The 23,277-nt window shown below is 47.3% G+C and overlaps 2 protein-coding genes and 1 long non-coding RNA gene across 3 annotated transcripts; 1 reads left to right on the top strand and 2 right to left on the bottom strand.

Moving 5' to 3' along the window:
* Window positions 1-1,258: 1,258 nt before the first annotated feature.
* LOC125395165 (uncharacterized) lies at window positions 1,259-6,153 on the bottom strand. Its single transcript, XR_007230479.3, has 4 exons — window positions 6,015-6,153; window positions 2,664-2,734; window positions 2,393-2,534; window positions 1,259-2,214 (listed from the first exon to the last, which is right to left on the bottom strand). It is a non-coding gene; the product is annotated as an uncharacterized LOC125395165 (long non-coding RNA).
* Window positions 4,851-6,533, top strand: Comtd1 (catechol-O-methyltransferase domain containing 1). Its single transcript, XM_048426396.2, has 7 exons — window positions 4,851-5,005; window positions 5,103-5,230; window positions 5,453-5,558; window positions 5,649-5,767; window positions 5,844-5,898; window positions 6,032-6,165; window positions 6,304-6,533. The coding sequence occupies exons 1-7, from the start codon at window positions 4,912-4,914 to the stop codon at window positions 6,454-6,456; spliced, it is 789 nt and encodes a 262-aa protein (XP_048282353.1). The 5' UTR covers window positions 4,851-4,911; the 3' UTR covers window positions 6,457-6,533.
* A 1,951-nt stretch (window positions 6,534-8,484) lies between these two features.
* On the bottom strand, window positions 8,485-22,073 carry Vdac2 (voltage dependent anion channel 2). Its single transcript, XM_048426395.2, has 10 exons — window positions 21,915-22,073; window positions 21,672-21,730; window positions 20,652-20,720; window positions 19,623-19,672; window positions 15,502-15,654; window positions 15,352-15,404; window positions 14,796-15,023; window positions 12,719-12,869; window positions 10,233-10,290; window positions 8,485-9,035 (listed from the first exon to the last, which is right to left on the bottom strand). Exons 2-10 carry the CDS (start codon window positions 21,703-21,705, stop codon window positions 8,944-8,946), a joined length of 888 nt encoding a protein of 295 aa, XP_048282352.1. The 5' UTR covers window positions 21,706-21,730; window positions 21,915-22,073; the 3' UTR covers window positions 8,485-8,943.
* Window positions 22,074-23,277: the final 1,204 nt, after the last annotated feature.

Below are 23,277 nucleotides of genomic sequence, written 5' to 3'. Positions count from 1 at the left end.
AATATACAAAGAACTCAAGAAATTGGACACCAAAAGAACACATAATCCAATAAAAAGTGGAGTACAGACCTAAACAGAGAATTCTCAACAGAGGAATCTAAAGTGACTGAAAGACACTTAAGGAAATGTTCAACATCCTTAGTCATCAGAGAAATGCAAATCAAATCAACTCTGAGATTCCATCTTACACCTGTAAGAATGGCCAAGATCAAAACCACTGATGACAACTTATGCTGGAGAGGTTGTGGGGAAAAGGGAACACTTCTGCATTGCTGGTGGGAATGCAAGCTGGTACAACCCCTTTGGATGTCAGTGTGGCGATTTCTCAGAAAATTAGAAAACAACCTTCCTCAAGACCCAGCAATACCACTTTTGGATATATACCCAAAGAATGCTCAATCATGCCACAAGGACATGTGCTCAGCTATGTTCATAGCAGCTTTGTTTGTCATAGTCAGAACCTGGAAACAACCTAAATGCCCCTCAACCGAAGAACGGATAAGGAAAATGTGGTTCATTTACACAATGGAGTACTACACAGCAGAAAAATATAACGACAGCTTGAATTTTGCAGGAAAATGGATAAAACTAGAAAACATTATTTTGAGTGAGGTAACCCAGACACAGAAAGACAATTATCACATGGCCTCACTCATAGGTGGTTTTTAAACATAAAGCAAAGAAAGCCAGCCTACAAACCACAATCCCAGAGAATTTAGACAACAGTGCGGACACTAAGAGAGACTTACATAGATATAGTCTACATGGGAAGTAGAAAAAGACAAGATCTCCTGAATAAATTGGGAGCATGGGGACCTTGGGGGAGGGTTGAAGGGGGGAGGGGAGAGTCAGGGAGGGGAGCAGAGAAAAATGTAGAGCTCAATAAATATCATAGACAAAAAAAAAAATAAAGAAAAGAAAATGAAAAAAAAAAAACAAAACAGAGAAAGAAACCAGCATGGCACTGGTGCCTGCAATTCTGGCACTTGGGAGGCTAAGGTAGGAAGACTAGACATTAAGGCTAACCTGGGGTATATAGGGAGAGGCCATCTTAAAAGGGGGTTAGAAAGATGGTTTAGCCAGGCGGTGGTGGTGGTGGTGCATACCTTTAATCTTAGCACTCTGGCAGGGGCAGGGGGATCTCTGTGAGTTCAAGGCCAGCCTGGTCTACAGAGTGAGTTCCAGGACAGGCTCCATAGCTACAGAGAAACCCTGTCTCAGAAAAACAAAACAACAAAAAACAAAAACAAACAAGAAAGAAAGGAAGATGGTTTATTAGGCTCATAATTTCAGTTTTGGCTTCATAGGCATCCAGCCAGTTACTGTGTGTATACGGTGGCCCAGTGGTGGCCCAGTACCTCATGGTGGCAGGGCGAATTGCCATAAGGCTCTTTGTTTCATGAAGACTGGGAAGCAGTTACAGAGGAAAGGTGGGGTCTCAATATTCCCTTCACGGTCACACCCCTCAGTGACCCTTCTTCCTCTAACTAGGCTGCTCCACTACCAATATCCACACATACCAGCCACCAAACCTCTAAGATCCAGAACATAACGATCCTGTTTTATCCAACTGAGATTCTGACCTCACCCAGAGAGAGATCAGCAGTGCATCCCACATTTGAACCCTCGTCCATCTAACCCTAGAGCCCATGTTGTTGCTTCCTTGTCTGGCCTCTCAAATGAGGAAACTGGGGCGTTTTGACCTTTGCTAGTAAGCACAGAAGTTACCCAGTCTGTGAGTCTAGTAACCCGGCGCCCTGCCACGGCCAGTTTGAAGGACCCAGAAACCCCAGCTTTGTGGTCTCTTTGTCTCAACCCACTCACTTGAATTGCCTTTAGGGTCCTCAGAGTCTCAGCCTGGCCTCCCAAAATCTCAAGAGGTGCTGCCTCTTGAGTCTAGCAGATGTTACCCAGATGTTATGGGGTCAGATTGCAAGTTTCTCTATATGAGAGACAGAGACCGGAACTCCATCCAAAGGTGTCTCGAAAGTCCAGGAGAAAGAGAAGCTAACCAAATATAGAATGGACCCCACAGGGTCCAAAGGGAAGAAGAGGGTTCCTGGGGGCCACACAGGGATGGGCACAGGGTCGCAGAAGCCCTCTCCACCCTGAAGGATCCACGTCACGTCTTCACATCACCGCTCTGTTCCAGGAATGAGTAGGAGCCCGTGAACCGGATCAGACACGGTGTAAAGCTGTGTGCAGGCTCACCGACTGTTTAAAACACCAAATCCAGAGGTTTGCAAGAATCAAACCAAGACCCAGACACCCTGGCCACACCCGGCTCTCTTTCTGTCTCACAGCTAGTACTGAGTGGCTGTAGTGTCCTCTGGCGGAAGGGGAGCCCTACAGTGACACAGGTCCCATGGAACTGTCCCCTAACTGGCCTCACCTGCCTGGCTTCTAGAGACACTCAAGTTCCCAGCTCTTCAGCTCAATTTAATCTTCTGTCTTCATCTTATGCTCAGGCCTGTCTAGTCCCAGGGGTGGGGGTGGGGCTCTGAAGAGAGATCAAGCCTGTGATGTTAGCAGGGCTGGAAGAAAGAGAAGGCGGGAGGCATCAGGCAAAAACTCAAAGGTCTCTCCCAGCCCTGTGTCTATGAACAGCCGTGCCCCAATTTGGCTAAGAATGTCCATTTATCTGCATGGACCCAGTTCCATACCCACTGACAAGGCCTGGCAGCAGATCCGGAGGTGACACTCGCTCCCTTCGTTGTGAGGAAAGGCACTGGCACTGCAATGGAAGAGACAAGAAATGAGGAGCAAAGGGGGAGGGAGGCAGAAAAATTAAATTTTGCATGATCAGCAAGGTTTCAAACAATCGCTCGCCAACTGAAGTGGGTGCCACGTGTATAAGTCATTCTGTTTTATAGACCATTAGGGTCTCCAGAGAGAATCTGCATAGAGACCAGTGCTTTCTGTTGAAATTAAAATGTCAGAGAAAAAGAAATAGAACAAAACAGGGAATCTGCAATTAATTACCAGGCCATAAAAATTCAATAATCAGGAGGCAGAGCGTCTGCAGGCCCAGAGGTATCAGAGCCAACGTAACAAGAATGGAAGGCATTAATCTTTTCAAATTAGTTTTTTAATTTGACGGGGATATATGGTGACAAGGCTCCCTCCTCGCCTGCGTCCCCCCCCCCAACTGCTCCTGCCTGAAGCCAGGTTAGGGGAAGAAGATTATGGCGTGCACTGGAAACCTGTGGGCCACCTGGATCCCCGGATGTGGGAGAGAGGCACCCTGTGCCGTACGCGGGCTGGAGGCACCTAGAGGTGACAGGACCGCACTGTGTGCGTCCCAGAGGAGTAATGAAGGTGGTGGAATTTAGGAGAGAAGGCAGCTGGACATTGAGCTTGGAGAGGTGACCAATTCGGGGCTTCCCTTTCCTCCCCTGGAAAATGGGAACAAGGCCGTAACTGCTCCAAGGGATGCCGCGTGTACAGTGAGTACCCAGTAGGTGCTCAGTAAAGGCTTCCGTTGTCCATTTTTACCACTGACCACTGAGTGGGACCACCACATAATTCAGGAAGCATCCACACTGTCTGCTGTGTGCTCGATGCTAAGGAACTTCCTCTTCCACGGTCCTTACCTGGAGAACATGGCTCAAACTTAGAGACATTTTCAGGATCAAACGGGATGTTCAGAATAATGAGGACAAAGAGTTTGTCCTATGGGTGGGTTTCAGGAGCAGCTGGGAAAGCTCACCACGCACCTAAAGAAAGCTCGGAGCCAGGGACAGCCGCCGCTAGGTCAAGAAACCAATCTACCCTAATTGAAAATAGAGGCGACGCTCTCTGGCCCGGAACCCCAGCCCTTACCTCCTGCGGCCCAGGATTTTAGCCTCTCACCTCTAGGTGACCTGACTGGGGCCCCTCATGCATCCTGCACCAGTTTGCCTGCCTTCGGAGGGTCTCCGAGCCTGGCCAGTGTTGTAAAAAACGGGCTTCCATGGCAAGCGCCTCAGGGACCCTGCGGATTGCAGCAAGTCTTCTAAAGATAGCACTGATAGCCTATAAGTCTTGTGACTGTGCTTTTGCTCGCAACCCCATCCAGTGCTGTGGCAGTGAGTACCAGTCATGATTTCACTGTGTAGAAAAGGAGCTAGTAACACTGGGGCCTGTCCGGTTGTCTCCAAGCCCAAACCACAGCTGCCTTTCCTTCCTCCAGAGCTCAGCATACAGTAGGTATTCAATAAATGCCTAGGGAGTACTGGTCTGGTAGAATAGCTCTGCAAGGGGAACTCAGATGCCTCCTGCCAAGATGTCCTCTCTGGCCAATGGCCATAGCAGCAGCTACCACTATTGAACACCTACTGTGTGTGAGAAATCTGATGCCTTTCATGGTAAGACTGTAATCCCTGCTTTACAAAAAAGAAACTGAGACTCAGAAAGACCGATAGGCACATAATTCTACACCTAGCACCCCAGTTTTAGAACCCACTAACTCCCTCCCACCCCCAGGAATCCTGTAGCCCAGTCTGTCTCCAAACCAGGTCCTTGGTTCCCTCAACTTGGGTACCTCTCCAGGAAGCGTCCCTCAAGTCTCTCTGAACTTCTCCATTGGCCACACAGTCGTTTTAACCACCCCGCTCCCCATGCTCACATGTTTCTTGGGAGTCTCAGCAACAATGGCAGCCAGGAGGGGGCGATTACACTATGGACATCGTTAGGAATCCCAGGCTCAGAGCTTGCTCTCTGGTTCGACGCAGTACTACAAGCGGCCACCGGGTGGCGCGCAGTTCTCCCAGCCAGACCTTGCACTACGGCGATGTGTCACCAGAGGGTGCCCAAAGGCCGCGGCTCTTCCGGCAGCCCTGGACTAGGTGGAGCCCAGTCGGCCCAATAGTCCCAGTCCCATCCCCGCTACTCCAGCACACGTGATCACCGCCGCCGCCTGCTACCCGCACCATGGCCCAGTCACTGCCTCGGCTATCTGTTCCCGCGGTGCTGGCCCTGGGCTCTGCTGCACTGGGCGCCGCCTTCGCCACTGGTCTGTTGCTGGGTGAGCTGCGGCAGTCCCGGGAATGGGAGGGCGCGGAGCAGAGCCCGAGAACCCTGTCAGAACCCCAGGCCCTGATCTGGCACCCTTTCCCCGGCAGGGAGACGGTGGCCTCCGTGGGGGTCCAGACGACAACAGCGCCTGCTGCCACCCGAGGACAGTCCCCTGTGGCAGTATCTGCTGAGCCGCTCCATGCGGGAGCACCCGGCGCTGCGGAGCCTGCGACTGGTCAGTAGGAATGGGAGACCAGAGCAGGCTCCTCATTTTCTAGCGTGGTGAATCTCACGTGGCTGTGTGACCTTGGGTTGGGCAGAGGCCCACAATGGGCTTCCGGGTTCCCTGAGACCTGTCCCCTCTTGGCCACACCTGCCACCGCGCCCCTGCAGGATTCAAAATCTGTGCGGGGGCGGGTGATTGGCAGGAACTGTACCACCCTCTCCCCACACACAGCTGACCCTGAAGCAGCCGCATGGGGATTCCATGATGACCTGTGAGCAGGCCCAACTTCTGGCCAACCTGGCGCGGCTCATCAAGGCCAAGAAAGCTCTGGACCTGGGTAGGGACACACAGCCAGGGTCACTGGGAACCCGGCTCACAGGTCCCGTCCTGCACCCTGGACTGAGCCTGTGGGTGTACCGGTCCACAGGTACTTTCACGGGCTACTCCGCCCTGGCGCTAGCCCTGGCGCTTCCCGAGGCTGGCCGTGTGGTAACCTGCGAAGTGGACACGGAGCCCCCGGAACTAGGGCGGCCCCTGTGGAAGCAGGTGAGAGCCCCACACTTGCGGCTGCGCGTGCTCGGGGATTCGGGGGCGTGCCGGTCTGACCGGCCTCCTTCCGCAGGCCGAAGCAGAGCACAAGATCGACCTTCGGCTGCAGCCCGCCCTGCAGACTTTAGGTGAGCACCGGCACAGGAGGGGCCCCATCTGCACTGTCCAACCTGGGGGACCAAGCTTGGCGACCATGAACCTTGGGCAGGGGCGTCCTGCCACCGGAACCGCAGCTCAGCTGCACCTGCTCTGTCCCGCAAGATGAGCTCCTGGCGGCGGGCGAGGCCGGAACCTTCGATGTAGCGGTGGTGGACGCGGACAAGGAGAACTGCAGCGCCTACTATGAACGCTGCCTGCAGCTGCTACGCCCTGGAGGCGTACTCGCCGTGCTCAGAGTAAGGACTAGCGAAGGCTAGACGGCTCCCTCTCCGGGCTCGGTTCCCGCTGGTATCGGCTCCTCCCATCCCAAAACTCCGCCCAGAACACCGTAGGCACCGCCCCCCACTCCCGATGGCCCGCCCCTCCCTCCACAGGTCCTGTGGTGCGGAGAGGTGCTGCAGCCTAAACCCAGGGACAAGGCTGCTGAGTGCGTGCGGAACCTGAATGAGCGCATCCTGCGAGACGCCAGGGTCTACATCAGCCTCCTGCCCCTGGGTGACGGGCTCTCCTTAGTCTTCAAGATCTAAGGAGAACCCCAGCCAGTGACCCTAATTTTAAACCTGATAATTTTTAAACCTGATAATAAAAGGACTAGGACACACCATTTTATGAGCATCCCTATCTGCCATTTATTAGGTGGTGGTCCCTACAGGAAGTCAGCTTTTCCTGCAAAGCAGTCTCCCTGGCACCAATGCCTGTGGCCCTATCTGATAGGATAATCTTAATAAAGTGTCCCAGCTGTATACATTGAGTAGAGTCCCAACAGGTTATGAGGACTACATGTAAGGGATGTCTCCTGCCTCCCACCCACAGGCTCCTGGAGAGACCACACCTGGGGCCTGACAAGATAGATCCCTGCAAGAGAGCAACCTGGTTATGGGTACTTTTGTAGCAAAGACAGGTCCGCTGGCAGACTGCGGTAAACTACGCATGGTTTCACAGGGCTGTCGCCTCACCAACCTCTCCTGTGTGCAATTCAAGTCCTCGTCAGTGACCATCAACTGAGAACCAACTCTCTTGGCCTAGACCTGAGGATCTAAGGTTGGCTCAAATTTCTGCTTCCCCCACTCAAGGTCCAAGGGAGGGAACTGATGTCCAAGACGTAAAGCAGACAGGACAGCAGGCCTCATTCAAGGCACCTCAAGAACTTGAGGCTTTTCCAGCATTGTCCTTTGGCGGGTGGGCAGTGAAGGAGCCAACTTTTATTGACCTGGGCCTTTGCTCCTCACAATTGTCCAGCTATGAGGGTAAAGTTCTTTACACACACAGCACCTCAAGAACTCAGGCAAAAAGGGCACTTTCTGGGACACTACAGGTTTGACCCTGGTGACACATACCTAGAGGCTGCTCCTCACACTTCAACGCTGCACTGAGTGCAGCTGCATGAGCCCACAGCCCCTGCCATGTGCATGTTCTCCACACCTTCAGGGAACTAGCTGTGCCCACTCCTCCCTCCCTAGAGCACATATATTCAAGTACACACAGGAGACCTGGTCCAGTCTACTTTAGGAAGTGTCTTTTCTACACTAGTACCCACATGTGCACACACACTAGCCCACAGCACCACCAGGTGAACTCCTAAATGCAGCATGAAATGCACTTGTTAGCTAAGGGGCACTAGGCCACCCAAGGGGCTACAGGACCTGTTGGCTGATGTTGGCGAGCACTGCTTTCATGTTAGTTTGGGTACCTTTCATCGCTCCTTCTTACCAAGCAATGGATCCAGACTCAAATCTCAACCTGTTACCTTCCAGAGACAGGTGCTTGGAGACAGAACCTTTTAGAGAATCAGTCTTTTGATTCACATGGCCACCCCACCCCCGCCAATCCCTTAGGACATACAGTGGGGCCGGAAGACACCCATGTCCCTCAGGCCTCATTTGGCAAGGAAAGGTTCTATCTTCTGGTCCTTAACCTAGAGGTTCTCCACATACACCATTTCTACGGGGAAGTCCCAAGTACTCCAAAGCTTCAACTGACCTCTAGGCTCTTAATCAAGCAGTGTGACATTCTCACCCTTTGATGAACCCCCTTCCCCCCCCCCCCCTGGAAGCTTGTGCTGTCCTACTTTTCAAACCAGAATCATTGAGTCCTACAGACCACCCAGACGATGGCTAAAGGGTTGTCAGCTTTTCAGTGTTTATCTGGAAAGAGCATTGACTTCCTGCCAGTGCCCACTTCCTCCTCTCCCAGCCCTCGTCCCTGCACTGCTCCTCTCAGGGTCCTCTTCCACACCTACCTAGGACCTCCTCCAGTGTCTAGTTGGGGCTCAGGGGATGGCATGCCTGTTTAACCATTCAGCACCATCGCTGCATCATGCATGGGTTAACAGTGATTCACTATAATTGTGCACAAACTTAGAAACTGAAGAATGCTAAAGTATGTATCCTCTGATTTTATTGTAGTCTCAAAGACCTTGTGGAATTAATTATGCTAAGGACACAGGAATTTGGTTGCACAGATTTAGGTAATGAGCAAACTGCTCACCAGAAGAAGTATTAACCAAGGTTAGGCCCTGGCTGGCCGGTCTAACTGCACATACGTGGAGCCATTAGTTATGTACACTTGTTTATTCATAATTTGTCATGTTTGGGGATTAGCAAAGTAATTCTAATGATGGTTGAATATAACAAAAGAAAATCTTTTACCTCATCTTAAAACATCCACTGATCCATCTCATTCAGTACAATAGTCAATGTTAAAAGAACATAAAACAAACATGCACACCATGGCACGGTTTTCATAAACATCTATTTCATCACTGGTGGGTAGCACATTTAACAGTTAAATACATTTAAATAATGTATGGTGACCGCACGACGGCAGCACTGATAACCATACAACTAGAAACCAGCCAACAGGAAACTGTCTAAATATTTAAAATACAGCTCTTGTTTAATCATCCTTTGATTTGATCACCTTCTGGGGGGAAGGGGAGGAGCCTGCTGGTCACATGGAAATATATTAAGGCCAAATCTTCTGATATCCATTCCCAGAGGTTTCTTTCAACTGGATTAAGCCTCCAGTTCCAAGGCAAGCCCAAGTTTGTGGCCTCCAGCATTAAAGCTCTTCCCATCTACCAGAGCAGACAGTGTAAGCTTCACACCTGTAAACAAAGCAAACCACCATGATGGCCCTGACAACCACTCAACCCACCTACTACTTCCTAAACCCACAGCTACCATACTAATCCCAAAGGGCATTGGATGAACCGTGAATACTAGCAATTATGGGAAATGTACACCTTAGACCTCAAAAGGTTAGTAATAAGTTCAAAGCGTTCTAAGCCAAAATCATGGTCACTATACTACCCAGACTAGACAACTCTGCAAAAACCAGATTGTAACTGAATCCTCAAGAGACCTCTGGGGCAAGTGGGACTAGGTAGGTAGGTAATGCTGATGTAAGAAGGGTGCCAAGTAAGTCAGCAGGAACCGGTTGTTAGTGTTCACTTTAAGTTTCACTGGTATAGGAAGTAGGGTCCCCACTACAAACGTTGAGCTGCTCTGCGACCTTATTGGTCAACTGCTCTAAGTGCTCCAGAGCTCTCCACCTCAGACCCACTGAGTGACAATCTGCCTGAGTATGACCCAGAAGCTGCTCTGGAATCCCCTGCCTCAAAGGGATGCAGAGACAGACCAGCCAAAGCATCAAGTAAACTCTGGTCCAAGACACCATTTAGACAGCAGTGGGAAAACTCCACAATGGGTTAGATGGTTAGGAGTGGGGCTCTCTACAGAATGAGGAAGGCAGCTGTGCTTATTGAGGGCTGCCTCCTCACTATACAGAGCAAGGGGGGAGGGAGTCATAAGCTGCAACTTCCCTGGAGGGGAGTATCAACCCACTATAGGCTTGAAAGGTTTAGAAAACAATAAACTAAAAAACAATTAGTTTTAGACGGGCGTGAGGGCACATGTCTTTGCTGGGAGGCAGAGACAGGCATATCTGAGTTTGAGGCCAGCCTGGTCTACAGAGATGAGTTCCAGGACAACCAAAGATACAGAGAAACCCTGTCTAGAAAAATGAAGGAAGGAAGGAAAGAAGGGTGGGATGGAGGGAGGATGGATGGGAGAGGGAGGGAGGGTGGGAAGGATTGATTAATTTTGATAGAGGAGGTCCTGGGTTCAATTCCTAACACCCACATTGTGGCTCAAAACTGTATCTGTGGTCCCATGGGATCCAATGCCCTTTTCTAGTGTGGACATACAAGCAGGCAGAACACCCAGACACTTAAAACAAATGAATCTTATTTAAAAGGGGAGGGAGGTTGTAAAAACAATCCTAATTTATTAACAATACTTACCAGGCCTCAGAGTCTGAGTATAACCCACTCCAATTAAACTAGAGTTGTTGACCTTTGCCTAGAAAAAAAGAAAAACATTTCTGAAGGGAGGCAAAGCTCTTGGGTATTCCCCATCATGGAACTATAGAGCCCAGGGCTTTAACTCAATGGGATACTAAAATTTAGTATCGTGAATTAAGCAAACACCAAGTGCAACTTAAAATTAGACATTAACTCAAAATCAAATTGTTATTAGGGTCCAACAACACATTTTATACCCCTTGGGATGTATACAGAGACCCTATTATCCACACAATATAAAGACAACTCAAAAAGTCACCCTTGTTGAGTCTTATCTATGCACAAAAGCTAATGTGTGGCTGATGACGCCTACCAGACCCACTAGAGGTGAAAGCCATCTATGGAATGTACATGAGAGATTTATAAGCTTGTGGCTTTCCACACATCACCACTCCCAGGGTTCTTCCTCAGATCCCCACAGCTTAATTCCTTCTTCACACCTTACCTCTCAGCAGCTGGATTAGTGCTGTAACTAGCTGGGGTCTCATGAGGCTCCAATGGGAAAGTTTACCAATTCCTTATATGCCCTGACAATTTAGGATTTAGGTCACAGACTTCGAGGGTTGACAAGAATGCTGGAGAGCAAGTATGTTAAGCAGCAGCTCCTCCAAGCACAAGTCTCCACTACCCCAGCTAACTAAGCCACCTAGATGCTCGCACATGTCCAATCCTTCCACACTGTATCCTAATGTTACCTACAAATGCGACGGTAGCTATACAGGACACATGCAGCCTGGAGGCCACAGGACAGATATACCTGCAACTTACTGCCAATTCCAGAGCCTAGACAGACAACTGGGCTCTTCAGTATCCTGGGAGCTACAAAATAAAGCTAACATCTTGCTGCGAGCACAACATACTTGGAATGATTCAGTGACTCTTCTTGTGATGTATGAATAAACATCAAAACGCAACCAAGATAAAGCCTATGCTTCTAGGCGCTGCTCCACTGGGCCATCAACAGCTCTACTTGATGGGAAATGCTGTCATGATTCCACAATGACTGGCAGCAGTCACTCAATGACACCTAGGTCCCAAGCCACCTTTTCCCATGGACACGATTAGCTGAAAGGGGTTTCTACCACTGGCATCCAATCTGCTATGGTGCCACAAGCATACATCTGAACAACAGCAATGTAAGAGAGAACAGTGTGCTGAGCAGTTAGACACAGCGGGAGTCATAAATGTGTCATTGTCTTATCAAGGTGAGAAGCATTCTGGGTATTTTTCACTTTACACTGTATCTGATCATAAATGTTTTATCATAAAGCAAAGATAGGACTACAACATAAGGTATTGAAACACAAGTCCTTGAGGATAAAGAGTACTTTTGGTAATAGCAGTAACTCTTCTGGACTGTTTAACTTCCTGTCATCCCTAGTACATACAGTACAAAGTCTCTGACACACAGAAACAGCTGCTGATCTGCCAGGAATGGAAGTCAGTCCCCTACCCTCACAGCACACGTTCATCTACTCAAGCCACTATGTTTGACTAAAGACATAAACAGAAGAAAGAGCTAAAAATCAGACAAGAGTGGCCAACCATCTTGCTCTAGCCTTAGAAGAGGGGGAGGTTTTTAGGCCAACAGTCCCAGGAAGATGTTCTGCTCACCCAGACAGGCACTGCTTCAGTCCTAGGTTTCCTCCCCATCCCCACCACCAGCAACCGTAATATTAAATCCTTTCTCTTGCCAAACTCTAGTCTCTTTCTTCAGTGACCTTTCAGACCAAATCTGATTTCATAAACCACAAAAAAAGATGAAATCAAAAATACTCTTATAATTCCCCAACACAAGTACAAACAACCCAGGACTCCAAGCATGGGTTACCTGGAGCTTAGCCAGGCTCGGGGGCTCAGGGATATTAGCAATACTAATTCAGCAGCTCTCAAACTCAAGTGAATGTCTGTGATTGTCTTAGTTACTTTTATGCTGCTGTGATAAAACACTATGACCAAGGTGACTTAGAAAAGAGAGCATTTAATGTGGGGCTCCTGGTTTCAGAGAGTCCATGACGATCATGGTGGGAAGCTGGGCAGCAGGCAGGTAGGTAGGCACGGCGCTGAGCTTACATCTAATCCACAAGCACAAGCAGAAAAAGTTAACGGGGAATGACTGGAATTTTGAAGCCTCAAAACCTGCCCCAAGTAACACACTTCAACAAGGTTACACCTGCTAATCTGTCCCACCAAGCATTCAAATATATTACCATAGGGAGGCCATTCTCATCCAAATCACCAGTGAGCTAGCTTGAAAAATCAAACCTCTATCCCAATTTTCACAGGAAAAGCAGCATTCCAATTCTAATCTCAGTACATGTGTCAACGTGGTGTGTGTGGCTCCCAGGCAAGCTTTCCACACCATCCAACATACCCAGAGTGATTCCCACAACCAAAACCCCATTCTGAGCCGAAGAAGTACTCACAGAAATGGAAGCAGTAGGATCCAACTGGTATTTAGCTGCAATGCCAAAACGAGTGCAGTTGGTACCTGATGTCCAAGCAAGGTTTACCGAGGTATCGAAATCTTCGCATACTTTCTGATAAATTGATCCTCCAAATTCTGTCCCATTATTGCTATAAGATATTTTGAATTAGAATCTAGAATAGACAATGTAACCGTTTCTAAGGCGTGGGGTAATACTGTAGCACTGCACGTTAATATAAACAACTACTAGACTGAGCAGGTGGCCTAGTGGTAGGATGCTTGCCTAGTATATGCAAGAGCTGGTCTTTAAAGTTCTACTGAAAACTTCAAAGTCCTTTCAGGTTTGGTTGAGACAGATGAGTCTTACTCTGTAGCCCAGGCTAGACTCACAGCAATCCTTCTGCCTCAGTTTCATGTTTTTAAAGATTTATTTTATGTATACTGGTGTTCTACCTGCACATACGTCTGTATAGCGGTGTCCGATCCCCTGGAACTGGAGTAACGTGTGAGCTACCATGTGGGTTCTAGGAATTGAACCTGGGTCCTCTGGAAGAGCAGCCAGTGCTCCTAACTGCTGTGGCACCTCTCCAGCCAAGCCTCATGTTATGTTTTGTTTGGTTTGGTTTTTCGAGACAGGGTTTCTCTGTAGCTTTGGAGTCTGTCATGGAACTCATTCTGTAGACCAGGCTGGCCTCTGCCTCCCGAGTGTTGGGATTAAAGGCATGTGCTGCCACCACCCGGCCAGCCTCATGTTTTTAAAGACACAGTCTCTCTATGTATTCCTGGCTGTCCTGAAACTCATTATGTAGAGCAGTCTGGCTTCCAAGTCACAGAGATCCTTCTGCCTCTATTTCCTAAATGCTAGGATTGAGGTGTGCAACACATACACACAGAGCAGAGGGGTTAGGATCAATGACAGAATATTGCCTATCATAGATGAATCCCTGGATTCAACTCCCAGCAGTACCACGCACATACACACGCACACATACAAAATGTTCACCAAAATAAAGTTTATATATCAAGGTAGTAAATTTCAGGCTAGGCAGAGCTGAGATTACACTGTGTAAAAATATGTCACTGTGACTGATTTAATAAAAAGCTAAACAGCCAACAGCAAGGCAGGAGGTTTAGGCAGGAATTCTGGACGGGGGGGGGGGGGGGAACTCTGGAAGAAAGGAAGCCAGATACAGAGGGAACAAACACAGAAGAAGTGAAACCACATGGCAGCTTGTAGGTTAGTAGAAATGGGTTAGGTTATAAGAGCTAGTTGGAAACAAGCCTAAGCTAAGACTAAGCTTTCAAAATTATTAAGAAGTCTCCATGCATTATTTGAATAGCTGATGGGACTAGGACCAGAGAGAGACAGGTGGCTTACTGGGTGTTAAGGCCCTTGCCACCAAGCCTGAGGACTTGAGTTCAATCCCTGGGACATTCAGTTTTCCACAGTTAACTTCCATTTTTATGTCATAACAAAACAAATAAATATTAAAAAATTTTAAGATTTTATGTCTAGCTGGTAGGATTATGGGAAATGGTTTTCTTTTGTACTTTTGTTATTTACCAATATACTGTTTTATGGGAAAAACAGTTAAGTCCTTTTCTATGTAATCTAACTTGAGTTAGGGGGAAAATAAAACCCACCATTTTTTTCTTTATTGAGAAAGGCGCTCACTATGTAGTTCTGGCCAGCCTAGAATTCACTATGTACACTAAGATGGCTCAATCTCAGAAAGATACAGCCACTTCTCCCTCCCAAATTAAAATGTAAGGCCCCACATGCTTGTACATGCTAAAATAATCCCATCAAACCAGGACCCCGCCCATCCTAGGTCATCACGCCAGAGACAGCAGCACTGGTGGCAGTCTGTCAAGTCTAACCCTCCCGCCCACCCCGTCTAAAGATATAAAGCATCTCAAGCCTTGGTTACATTAAGCATGCACTCTCAGTGTCTACCACAACATGCTTCTGAGGAGCATCCAAACTATCCCATGTCAGATACCCTTTAAATTAAAAACAGATCAAAAGAAATGACACCCCACAGCAGCCTGAGAGCCTAGAAAGGAATACTCACACATTAGTATGTAGCTGGAAGTCCCCAGTCCTGTAGCCTACTGCAAAGTTACTCCTTGTCAGCTTTGACTTGGCACTGTCAAAGGTCATCTGGTACCCAGCAAGCCAGCCCTCATAACCAAAGACAGCTGAGCCATGGATCGCAGGACCAGCAAAATCAAAGTCAACATCACAGCCAAGGTTTATACACTCCCTCTTGTAAGAAGACTTGATTTTACCACTTTTCTTCCTGAAAAAAGGAAAGACGAGTTTCAAAATGATGCCAGTGACAGAGATTTATGTACCTAACTCCACAGGTTGGGCATGAAAGATTTAAATAAACTGCAGTATGAAAATTTCAGGAATAAAATCAACCAAATAAACCCACAAAGGTGACAGGAGAAGAGTTTTGTAAAACTAACAGTCACAAACGCTAAGAAACAATTGGCTCTGCCACAATGAAGAGGCCAATTTCTGAAGCAAGCCAACAGTGTCGAGCAGCATTCACAAGAAGTGGCCACAGCAGCGAATGACTGAAATGAGCAGACAAGAAGGCTCATAAAAATAAAGACACTTACCCTGTGTTCGGTGAAAAGGTAGTATCAAATGTCAGCTTCAAACCTTGGCAGATCTATTTCAGGAGAAAAAGAGCATATGAGAACTTATGTTCAGCTTTATTTCCTTTTTGAAATACAAAAATAAACAAAATCAAGTTTATGAAACACTACCTGGTCTTCAATTGCAATCTCTGTCCCCAGAGTGTTATCGGTGTTCCACTTCTCTGTGAAAGTCAGACCATACTCACACCATTTGTATTTGGTCTCCAAGGTCCCACTAACTTTACCAGTGTCCGTGTTAGATGAACCAGATGTTGAAAATTCCTAACAAGACAATAAACAACCTCATGAATCCTCCTTCTCCTAAGCCTGGAAGAAACCACTGCCTAATTTATAGAACATTCTATCTTCATCCTATGCTACTTCCAAAGCAAACCCAACAGTGAAGAAATACCTCCAACCAACTGATGCTACTAGAATGCCACCTAACGTTTCTAACTAATTAATAAAGGTGACGTATACAGGGCTGCTGAGATGCTCACTGGATAGAAAGACTTACTGTCAAGACTAATGACTTAACGTCCATCTCTAAAACCTACACGGCAGGAAGAGAGGATAGAGTCCTGCAAGTTGTCCTCTAACCTCCGCCCGCATGACATATGTGTGCCTGCACATACACATCATCCACAAACATGACACATGTACGCCTGCACATACACATCATTCACAAACAAAATGGGAAAAATTTTAATAGAAATTTAAATTCAACAATCCCAATAATCTATTTTTCTTTTTCCTTTTTAAAGAATTATTTTTAATTTGCATATATGTGAATATGAAGTGTAGATGCTATGAAGGGCAGAGGGATCTGAAGTTACAGGTGGTTGTGGGCCAACACATGGGTGCTTGGAAATGAACTAGGGTCCTCTGCAAGCCATCTCTCCAGTACCTCTGTTTTTTGGAAATGAGTCTTCACTAGGTTTCATGCCTTTCCAAACAACTTTCAAACCATCTTTTTACTATTTTTTGTTGTGGTTTGTCTCACTATGTGACCCTGGCTGTCATGGAACTCGCTTTGTAGACCAGGCTGGCCTGATCTACCTGCCTCTGCTCCCCTAGTGCTGGGATTAAACATGTACACCACCATACCTCACCCAACTCACCATATTTCCATGGGGCCGGATAGATAGCTAAGTAGTTAAGAGCACCTGTTGTTCTTACAGAGGACCCAGGTTTGATTCCCAGCACCTACAGGCAGCAAAGTCTATAACGAGTCCAGAGTATCTACCGCCTCTGTGGGTACTGCACACATGCAGTCAAAAAGACAACCATACACATTTTTTAAAGTAGAGTAGGGGAGTTTCTTGATTTTTAATCACACATATAAACTATGTATGTAGTAAGCAAAAAGAAAAACAAACAAACAAACAAAAAAAACAGAAATTAATCTGAAGTACCATAAAAGACTTAGCCTCGGAACTAGAAAAATGGCCAGTAAGTAAACACACTTTTTGCAGAAGACCCAAATTCGGTCCCCAGCATCCACATGACCACTCACAATCACCTGTATCTCCAGTTCCAAGAAACCTGACACCACACGCACACAAAGACATAAAGGCAAACACTCATACATGTTTTTTTAAAAAAAAGCTTTTCATTAAAAATAAATAATCTTTTAAAAAGTTTTAATCATGGGTTTGTATAGGACACACTGGCCAATCCCTTGTTGCATACCAAGTGAAAGGGAAACACAGAGGGAGGCTGTATCTCAGGATTTTCTAGATGACCTAAGGATCTGTCTTTACCAAGCACCACACTTGAGTGAACGTCCCAAGGTAAAATGTAACCTTACAGCAGTCTGTCGGATTTCTGACTTCCCGTTCCTGTATCAGTGTTGATACATCCTAGTCACTGGAAGGCTGTTTTGATTTTTTAATTATTATTTTCAAATATTTATTTAGCTTTATTTTATGTGCATTTGGTATAAAAGCATCAGATTCCTTGGAAGTGGAGTAACATACAGACAGCTGTGAGCTATCATGTGGTGCTAGGAATTGGACGTGGGTCCTCTGGGAGAGCAGCCAGTGCTCTTAACCAGAGCCATCTCTTTAGCCCCCTAAATTTGTTTAAAGTTTATCAGAAATTGTGATACCTGTAGAGTTAAGAAATATTAGAAACTCTCAGGTGGTGGTGCACACCTTTAATGCCAGCACTCAGGAGGCAGAGGCAGGCGGATCTCTGTGAGTTTGAGGCTAGCTCCAAAGCTACAGAAAAACCCTGTCTCGAAAAACCAAAACCAAATAAAATAAACTGCACCGGGTTATATTAGGAAAGAACATTTGATATAAAATTAGGAGTCCTAGTCTGGGATGAGGTGTCTTTGGCTAACTGAGAAACACTGAGGAAAACCCCTAATTAACTTGTGGAGGTCTGTCTTCTCAGCTGTAACAGCACAGCCTGCTGTGGGATGATCCAGCAGAGCTGACAAAAGGGAAAGCTTTGCAGTTTGGCATGCACATCAAACAATGGGATAACATTAAACACATGTGAAGCACGTTCTTCCAGCAAACAACTGAAATGAAAATGTATACAGACAGCAGTTGTTTTTGTTGTTGCTGTTTCCCCGAGACAGGGTTTCTCAATTTTGAATCCCTCATGACACCTACTACCATCCATCAGTCCTGCCATCAAGGGTCAGTCTAATGTATGCTAATGAATGCCCAGGAAATAAAGTCAACATCAACCTGTGGGCACAACAGGGCCAGATGAAGCCAACAATAAAGCAACTCACTCTATCACTGTGAACTTATCTTTACATTTTGGGCAGACTGAACATCTCTGCAGTTCAATTAAAAAAAATGGCTTTAATAGAATTTAATTTTGAGTAGGTTTGTATATTACAGCACCAATACTATCCAATTTTACTAAGAAAGTATAAACAAAACATACCCTCACCGGGTGGTGATGGCACACTCCTTTACTCCCAGCACTTGGGAGGCAGAGACAGGTGGATCTCTGTGAGTTCGAGGCCAGCCTGGTCTACAAGAGCTAGTTCCAGGACAGGCTCCAAAGCTACACAGAAACCCTGTCTTGAAGAAAAAAAAAACCCTCTTAGATCCAATTCCTATACCAATTCCTATATATCCTTCAAAATCTTAGACTTACTTTTATAACTCTCCCTAACAGTGTTTTACAATAAGTTTTTCCTTTCCAACAAGAATTTTTGGCTTATAAATCTAGTGCTTGATACTATTCTCCAATTAGTCTCAGCTTAAAGTTTGTCTACCAACTAGAAAGAGGTGTTTTGTTTGTCTTGCAGCACTGGCTCCCATACACAACTAGGTAAGCCCTCCAGCACTACATTATACACCCCACCTACCCCACCCCCACATGAAAAGTAAGCACTTTAAAGACAAGAATGGTGTGTTTATTTTACGGTAAAGTAACTTGCACAAACATTTAAAACCCAGTAGGCTGAAAATAAAGATTAGTAATAGAGATGCAAGGCCCTGGGTTCAATCTCCAACAACAGTAGAAAATATTAACTATCCACTAATGAATATTCTATAACCTCTTAACCCAGCTAAGTTAGTCACTCAGCCATCACTAAACATTTAGACTTTTTGCAAACCAAGGAAAGCACAGGACAGGACAAATGTGACCCCATAAATGCAACGGATCTGAGCTTTAAGAAACCCCACCAGGAACAACTTTAACAGACAGCAGTTATATGCAGAACCGTATGCACTATCAACAGTGCCCCATAATCATAGTTTAGCATATACACAACACATCCTTCTCCAAATTTCAAAACAAAAACCTTTTGAGAAAAAAAAAAAGCACACAATACTTTTACTTTATCCCTTTCTTAACAGCTGGGAAGGATTAGCACATTAAGTGATATTCAAGTTAGGATAGACATATGTAGACATCTCTATGGATGACTGATAGAATATAGCCATTATATTAAATGATCAATGTGGTCAAAAAGCCAGTTACTATTAAGCCCAGACTCTGAGGGTATTAGGAGAAAGGGTTACAAGCCTCTGGCCTTCAAGTTTGTAATCTACCCAAATAACCAACTTGTACCCAAATTTCCCAACTTCTTTGTACAATTACAGTAACACATATGTAGTCAAGGACATAAGAAAACATGAAAATCAGAAATCATATCCAAAGCATTACAAATCAGATTACATGTAAATCACTCAAAAAAAAAAAAATTACCCTCTGTGTCCTTAAGGCAAAATAGGTGCAGACAGTTACAGGATGAGAGCTCCACGGTCACTTACCACGCCACTGCACGACTTCGTTTTCACGTCCAGCTTCACCAACCCAAAGCCTTCACAAAACAGAGAGCAAAGGTCTGACTCTTCTGCAGGTGTGCACCTGTCATTCACATTACATTCCAAACAATCCCAGCACCCAGGGACACAAGCAAGCACTGTGCAGCACCGAAAGGAACACTTAAAAAGCCAACAGTTCTACTGCAGCGGAGTGCTGCTGCCCAGTAAGCTGGCAGGTAACTGGCTCCACCCCCAACACACCCTTTACAAGCATTTTTGAATGTTAGATAAGAAAGTCACTTCCTCAGAATACCCTATTGTTTAAGGCTGCACATTAAGGATGGTTATCCCAAAGGAGTGGGGGAAAGGGGTGTGTCTTCAAAAGCACTCAAACTCACTCTAAAAAGCCCACAACCCCTTCAGGCTTCAGTCCTCCCAGGAGTCACAAACACAAAATGAAAACACTAAGTCAGGGCCACTCTACTCAACCAAGGCCTCAGCTGTCACTAAAGAGAATAAAAGTACAAGCCTTTTTGCAGGGTGGTGGGGACGAATGCCTTTAATCCTAGCACTTGGGGGCAGAGGCAGGTGGATATCCCACTGGCCACCAAACAGTGGTGGCACTTGCCTTTAATCCGTGGCACTTCAGAGGCAGAGGAGGTGGATCCCTGTGAGTTCAAGGCCAGCCTGGTCTACAGAGTGAGTTTCCCAAGAAAGCCAGGGATACTCAGAGAAACCCTGTCTCAAGAAACATAGAACAAAAAAGTACAAGTTTTTCCCTTAAAAGGTTAGAATTCGTAAACTTCGACCTGAAGAAAAGCTGAAAAACTGGGGTGCAGTGTAGCAGTCTATAACACAAAATGCATCTGGCAAAAAGCATTAACCCATTAGGATATCCAGTCTGGAAAAACAAGTCAATTTCCTGAAGGGATCCAAGCACACATTTTCTCTTTTAAGCTAAAATCATCCCGAGATGAGGCGTGGAAAGAAAAAAAAAAAAAAAAAGAAAGCTAAAATCAAAAGAAAAGTCCTTACCAAATCCTTTGTTGAAAGTATCTCTGGCAGCTTTGCCAAGGTCAGCATAGGATGGAGGGATACACATTGCTGGGGAAAAGAAACATTCTACAGTTAATGTGACTGGATTCTGACTAATATTTACATCGAAGCAGACTAATGGGAACTACGTTTCTGATGCCTCTAGAACCACGACAAAATTTACTCTAAATAGCCATCCATACAATAGTTTACTTCTAAATAGATATGTGGTAATATAAACTTGGGACAGTTCTACCAGACTGTTGTAATAGGGTAGGGGGTAGCCTATCTAATTTCTGAACTTAATGGATCCAGTCTCACAACACTAGTACATGTACACACACTTGCCCGAATTCAAGGGAATTGACTGATTTAACTGAGATAAAAACCAAAACTTAGGCATCTTCTCCTAGCAAATCCCATGGTATGTCTTCCAAGAACAAAATCAACATTGAGTCACGGAGGCAGAAACTTAATGCTCTGGGAACTAACATCTTGAGATAGGGGGTAAAATACAACCACCTATGTTTCAGTCAAGTATCTACGGCAACTAAATATCAAATAGCACTTTGAACACATTAATATGACTCCCAAGTACTCCGCCAATGCAGTGAGGCTTAAGGGCACGGAATCTGAGCTCCCCGCAGCTCATTCATTCTAAAGAGCACGTCCACGCCCTTAGGAACACTAGTAATGACCTTGTAGTGCACCGGTCTCCGCAGGCCGGTGGAGAACTACTTCCTCCTGCAAAGTGACTGATCAAATTCTCCAAAATGGAATTCAACAACTAGTAGTTTCTCTTTTGCTTTCGGATTTGTAAATGACACATCCAAAAGCAGAGGGTGGCTACGGCTAAAAACCAACGCCCAGGGCGCGAGCCCCTTTCTGCAACCCAACAGCCCAGCACCGTGTCAGTCAGCAGAATCCTTGCAAGCATGTGGATCGCGGAAGGACCGGCTATGGTTTCCCAAAGCGGGGACACAGCAGCCCCACCGCCGACATGTCTATCGATCTACTTACGCCGTGGGCATGTCCGTACACAACAGTCCGCCATAGCGAAGCCGCGGGGAAAAGGAGATCTGTAGAAGGGACAAGAAGTGCGGTCAGGGGACGGTCAAAGGGCCCACAGGGGTTCTCGAACTGAAGGGCAAGGGGCCGGGGCCGGTGCGGCCATCTTAGGGGTGCAGGGCCGACCTGAGTTCGCTCTCAGGCGGCCCGCTCGGCCTAGGCCCCGGGCTCGGCGTGAGGCGGGCGACGTAGTACCTGCGGGTGTCCTGAGGGGCGCTGCCGCCGCCGCTCCGCTCGCAGTTAAGGCCGCTCCGCTATCTAGCGATTGCGCTGCAGCCAACGCGGCTGGAGGGCGAAGTGAAGGAGACACCGTTGCGCCCCGCCGCAAGCTTGGCCTCCCCCAGTCAGGACCCCGCCGCCGCCGCCCGGGCTGTCCGCTGCGCTTGTGCTTGCCGCGCCGCCCGCCGCCCACTCCCACCTGCTCCGGAGGGGCCACAGGGGTTGAGGGCACGACGATGCCCCGGGGTGAGCTGTCTCGGACCGTCCGGCGGGGACCGGGCGAGAAGGAGCTGGCGGGCCACGGGTCAGGCAGTACACGGGGCAGCCCCAGAGGCGAGGGCCGGGGAACGGCGGAGGCGGCGCAACGGCACCCGCGCGGCCAGGATGGGCGAGGCCACGCGCGTCACGACAGGGCGGGGCGCCGCAGCACGTAGGGTCACGTGCACCCCCTCCACCTCCGGGCTGAGGGTCCTAACAAGGAAGAGTGCAGGCAGTCACTGCCCTATCGGGACTTCAGAGCCGGGGAGGTCGATCTGCAGCCTCCATGCCCTTCTTACATGGGTTCAACGCCCACTACAATGTCATCTTCTGGTGGGGCTGAGCTCCCGAGGAACCAATTTGGGCCAGCTCAGTGGGCTCTGCTCACGGTTGCGCTTCTGCAGCCTCCTTCCCACTCATGCATGGGACGGCTTCACAAACGTGCAGAAACCATGCCACATCCGGTAGGGAAATAAACTTCCCCGGGTTGAGATGCCTGGAGAGCTAGGGGAAGAACTGTAGGGTTTGTGTTTTCCAGGCATTAGAATGCTGCTCTCAAATTCTCTGATGTGCAAGAAGAGTGGGGGAGCAGCCAGTCCTGGTTCTTGGGAAGCAGAAAGATTGCTGCCAGTTTGAGGCTGAGCTACAGCATGAGATAAATAGGGGGAAGAAGAAATGTGCGAGCTAATGAAGACAGGAACAGGGCCTCGGGAGAGGGCTCAGTGGGTAAGGACCTGAGCTCCGATCCCCAGCCCCCACACTAAAATCCAGCAATAGCTCCAGAACCAGCAACAAGTGGGTCACTGAGGCTCTCTGCCAGCTGGTCAGCAAACAGCATGCTCTAAGTTCAGTAAAAGATTCTGCTTCAAGGGAGTAAGGGGAAGCGCAATAGAGACTACACGAAGTCCTTTGCTCTCCTCGGGCATAAGCATGCATACCTGTACCCACACAGACATCCATACAAATTAAACATGGAGACAGTTGAGGCTTCAGTTCAATAAAACTCAAGTAATTTAGCCCGTGAACCTCAGTTTCCTCATCTCTTAGGTGATACACACTCACAAACCAATTATCTCTGAAC

This window comes from Myodes glareolus, chromosome 12 (genome assembly GCF_982192425.1).
Source record: "Myodes glareolus chromosome 12, mMyoGla1.1, whole genome shotgun sequence".
Lineage (NCBI taxonomy): Eukaryota > Metazoa > Chordata > Mammalia > Rodentia > Cricetidae > Myodes > Myodes glareolus.
The sequence above is the reverse complement of the archived record's forward strand: the minus strand, read 5'-3'. Positions and strand labels throughout refer to the sequence as shown.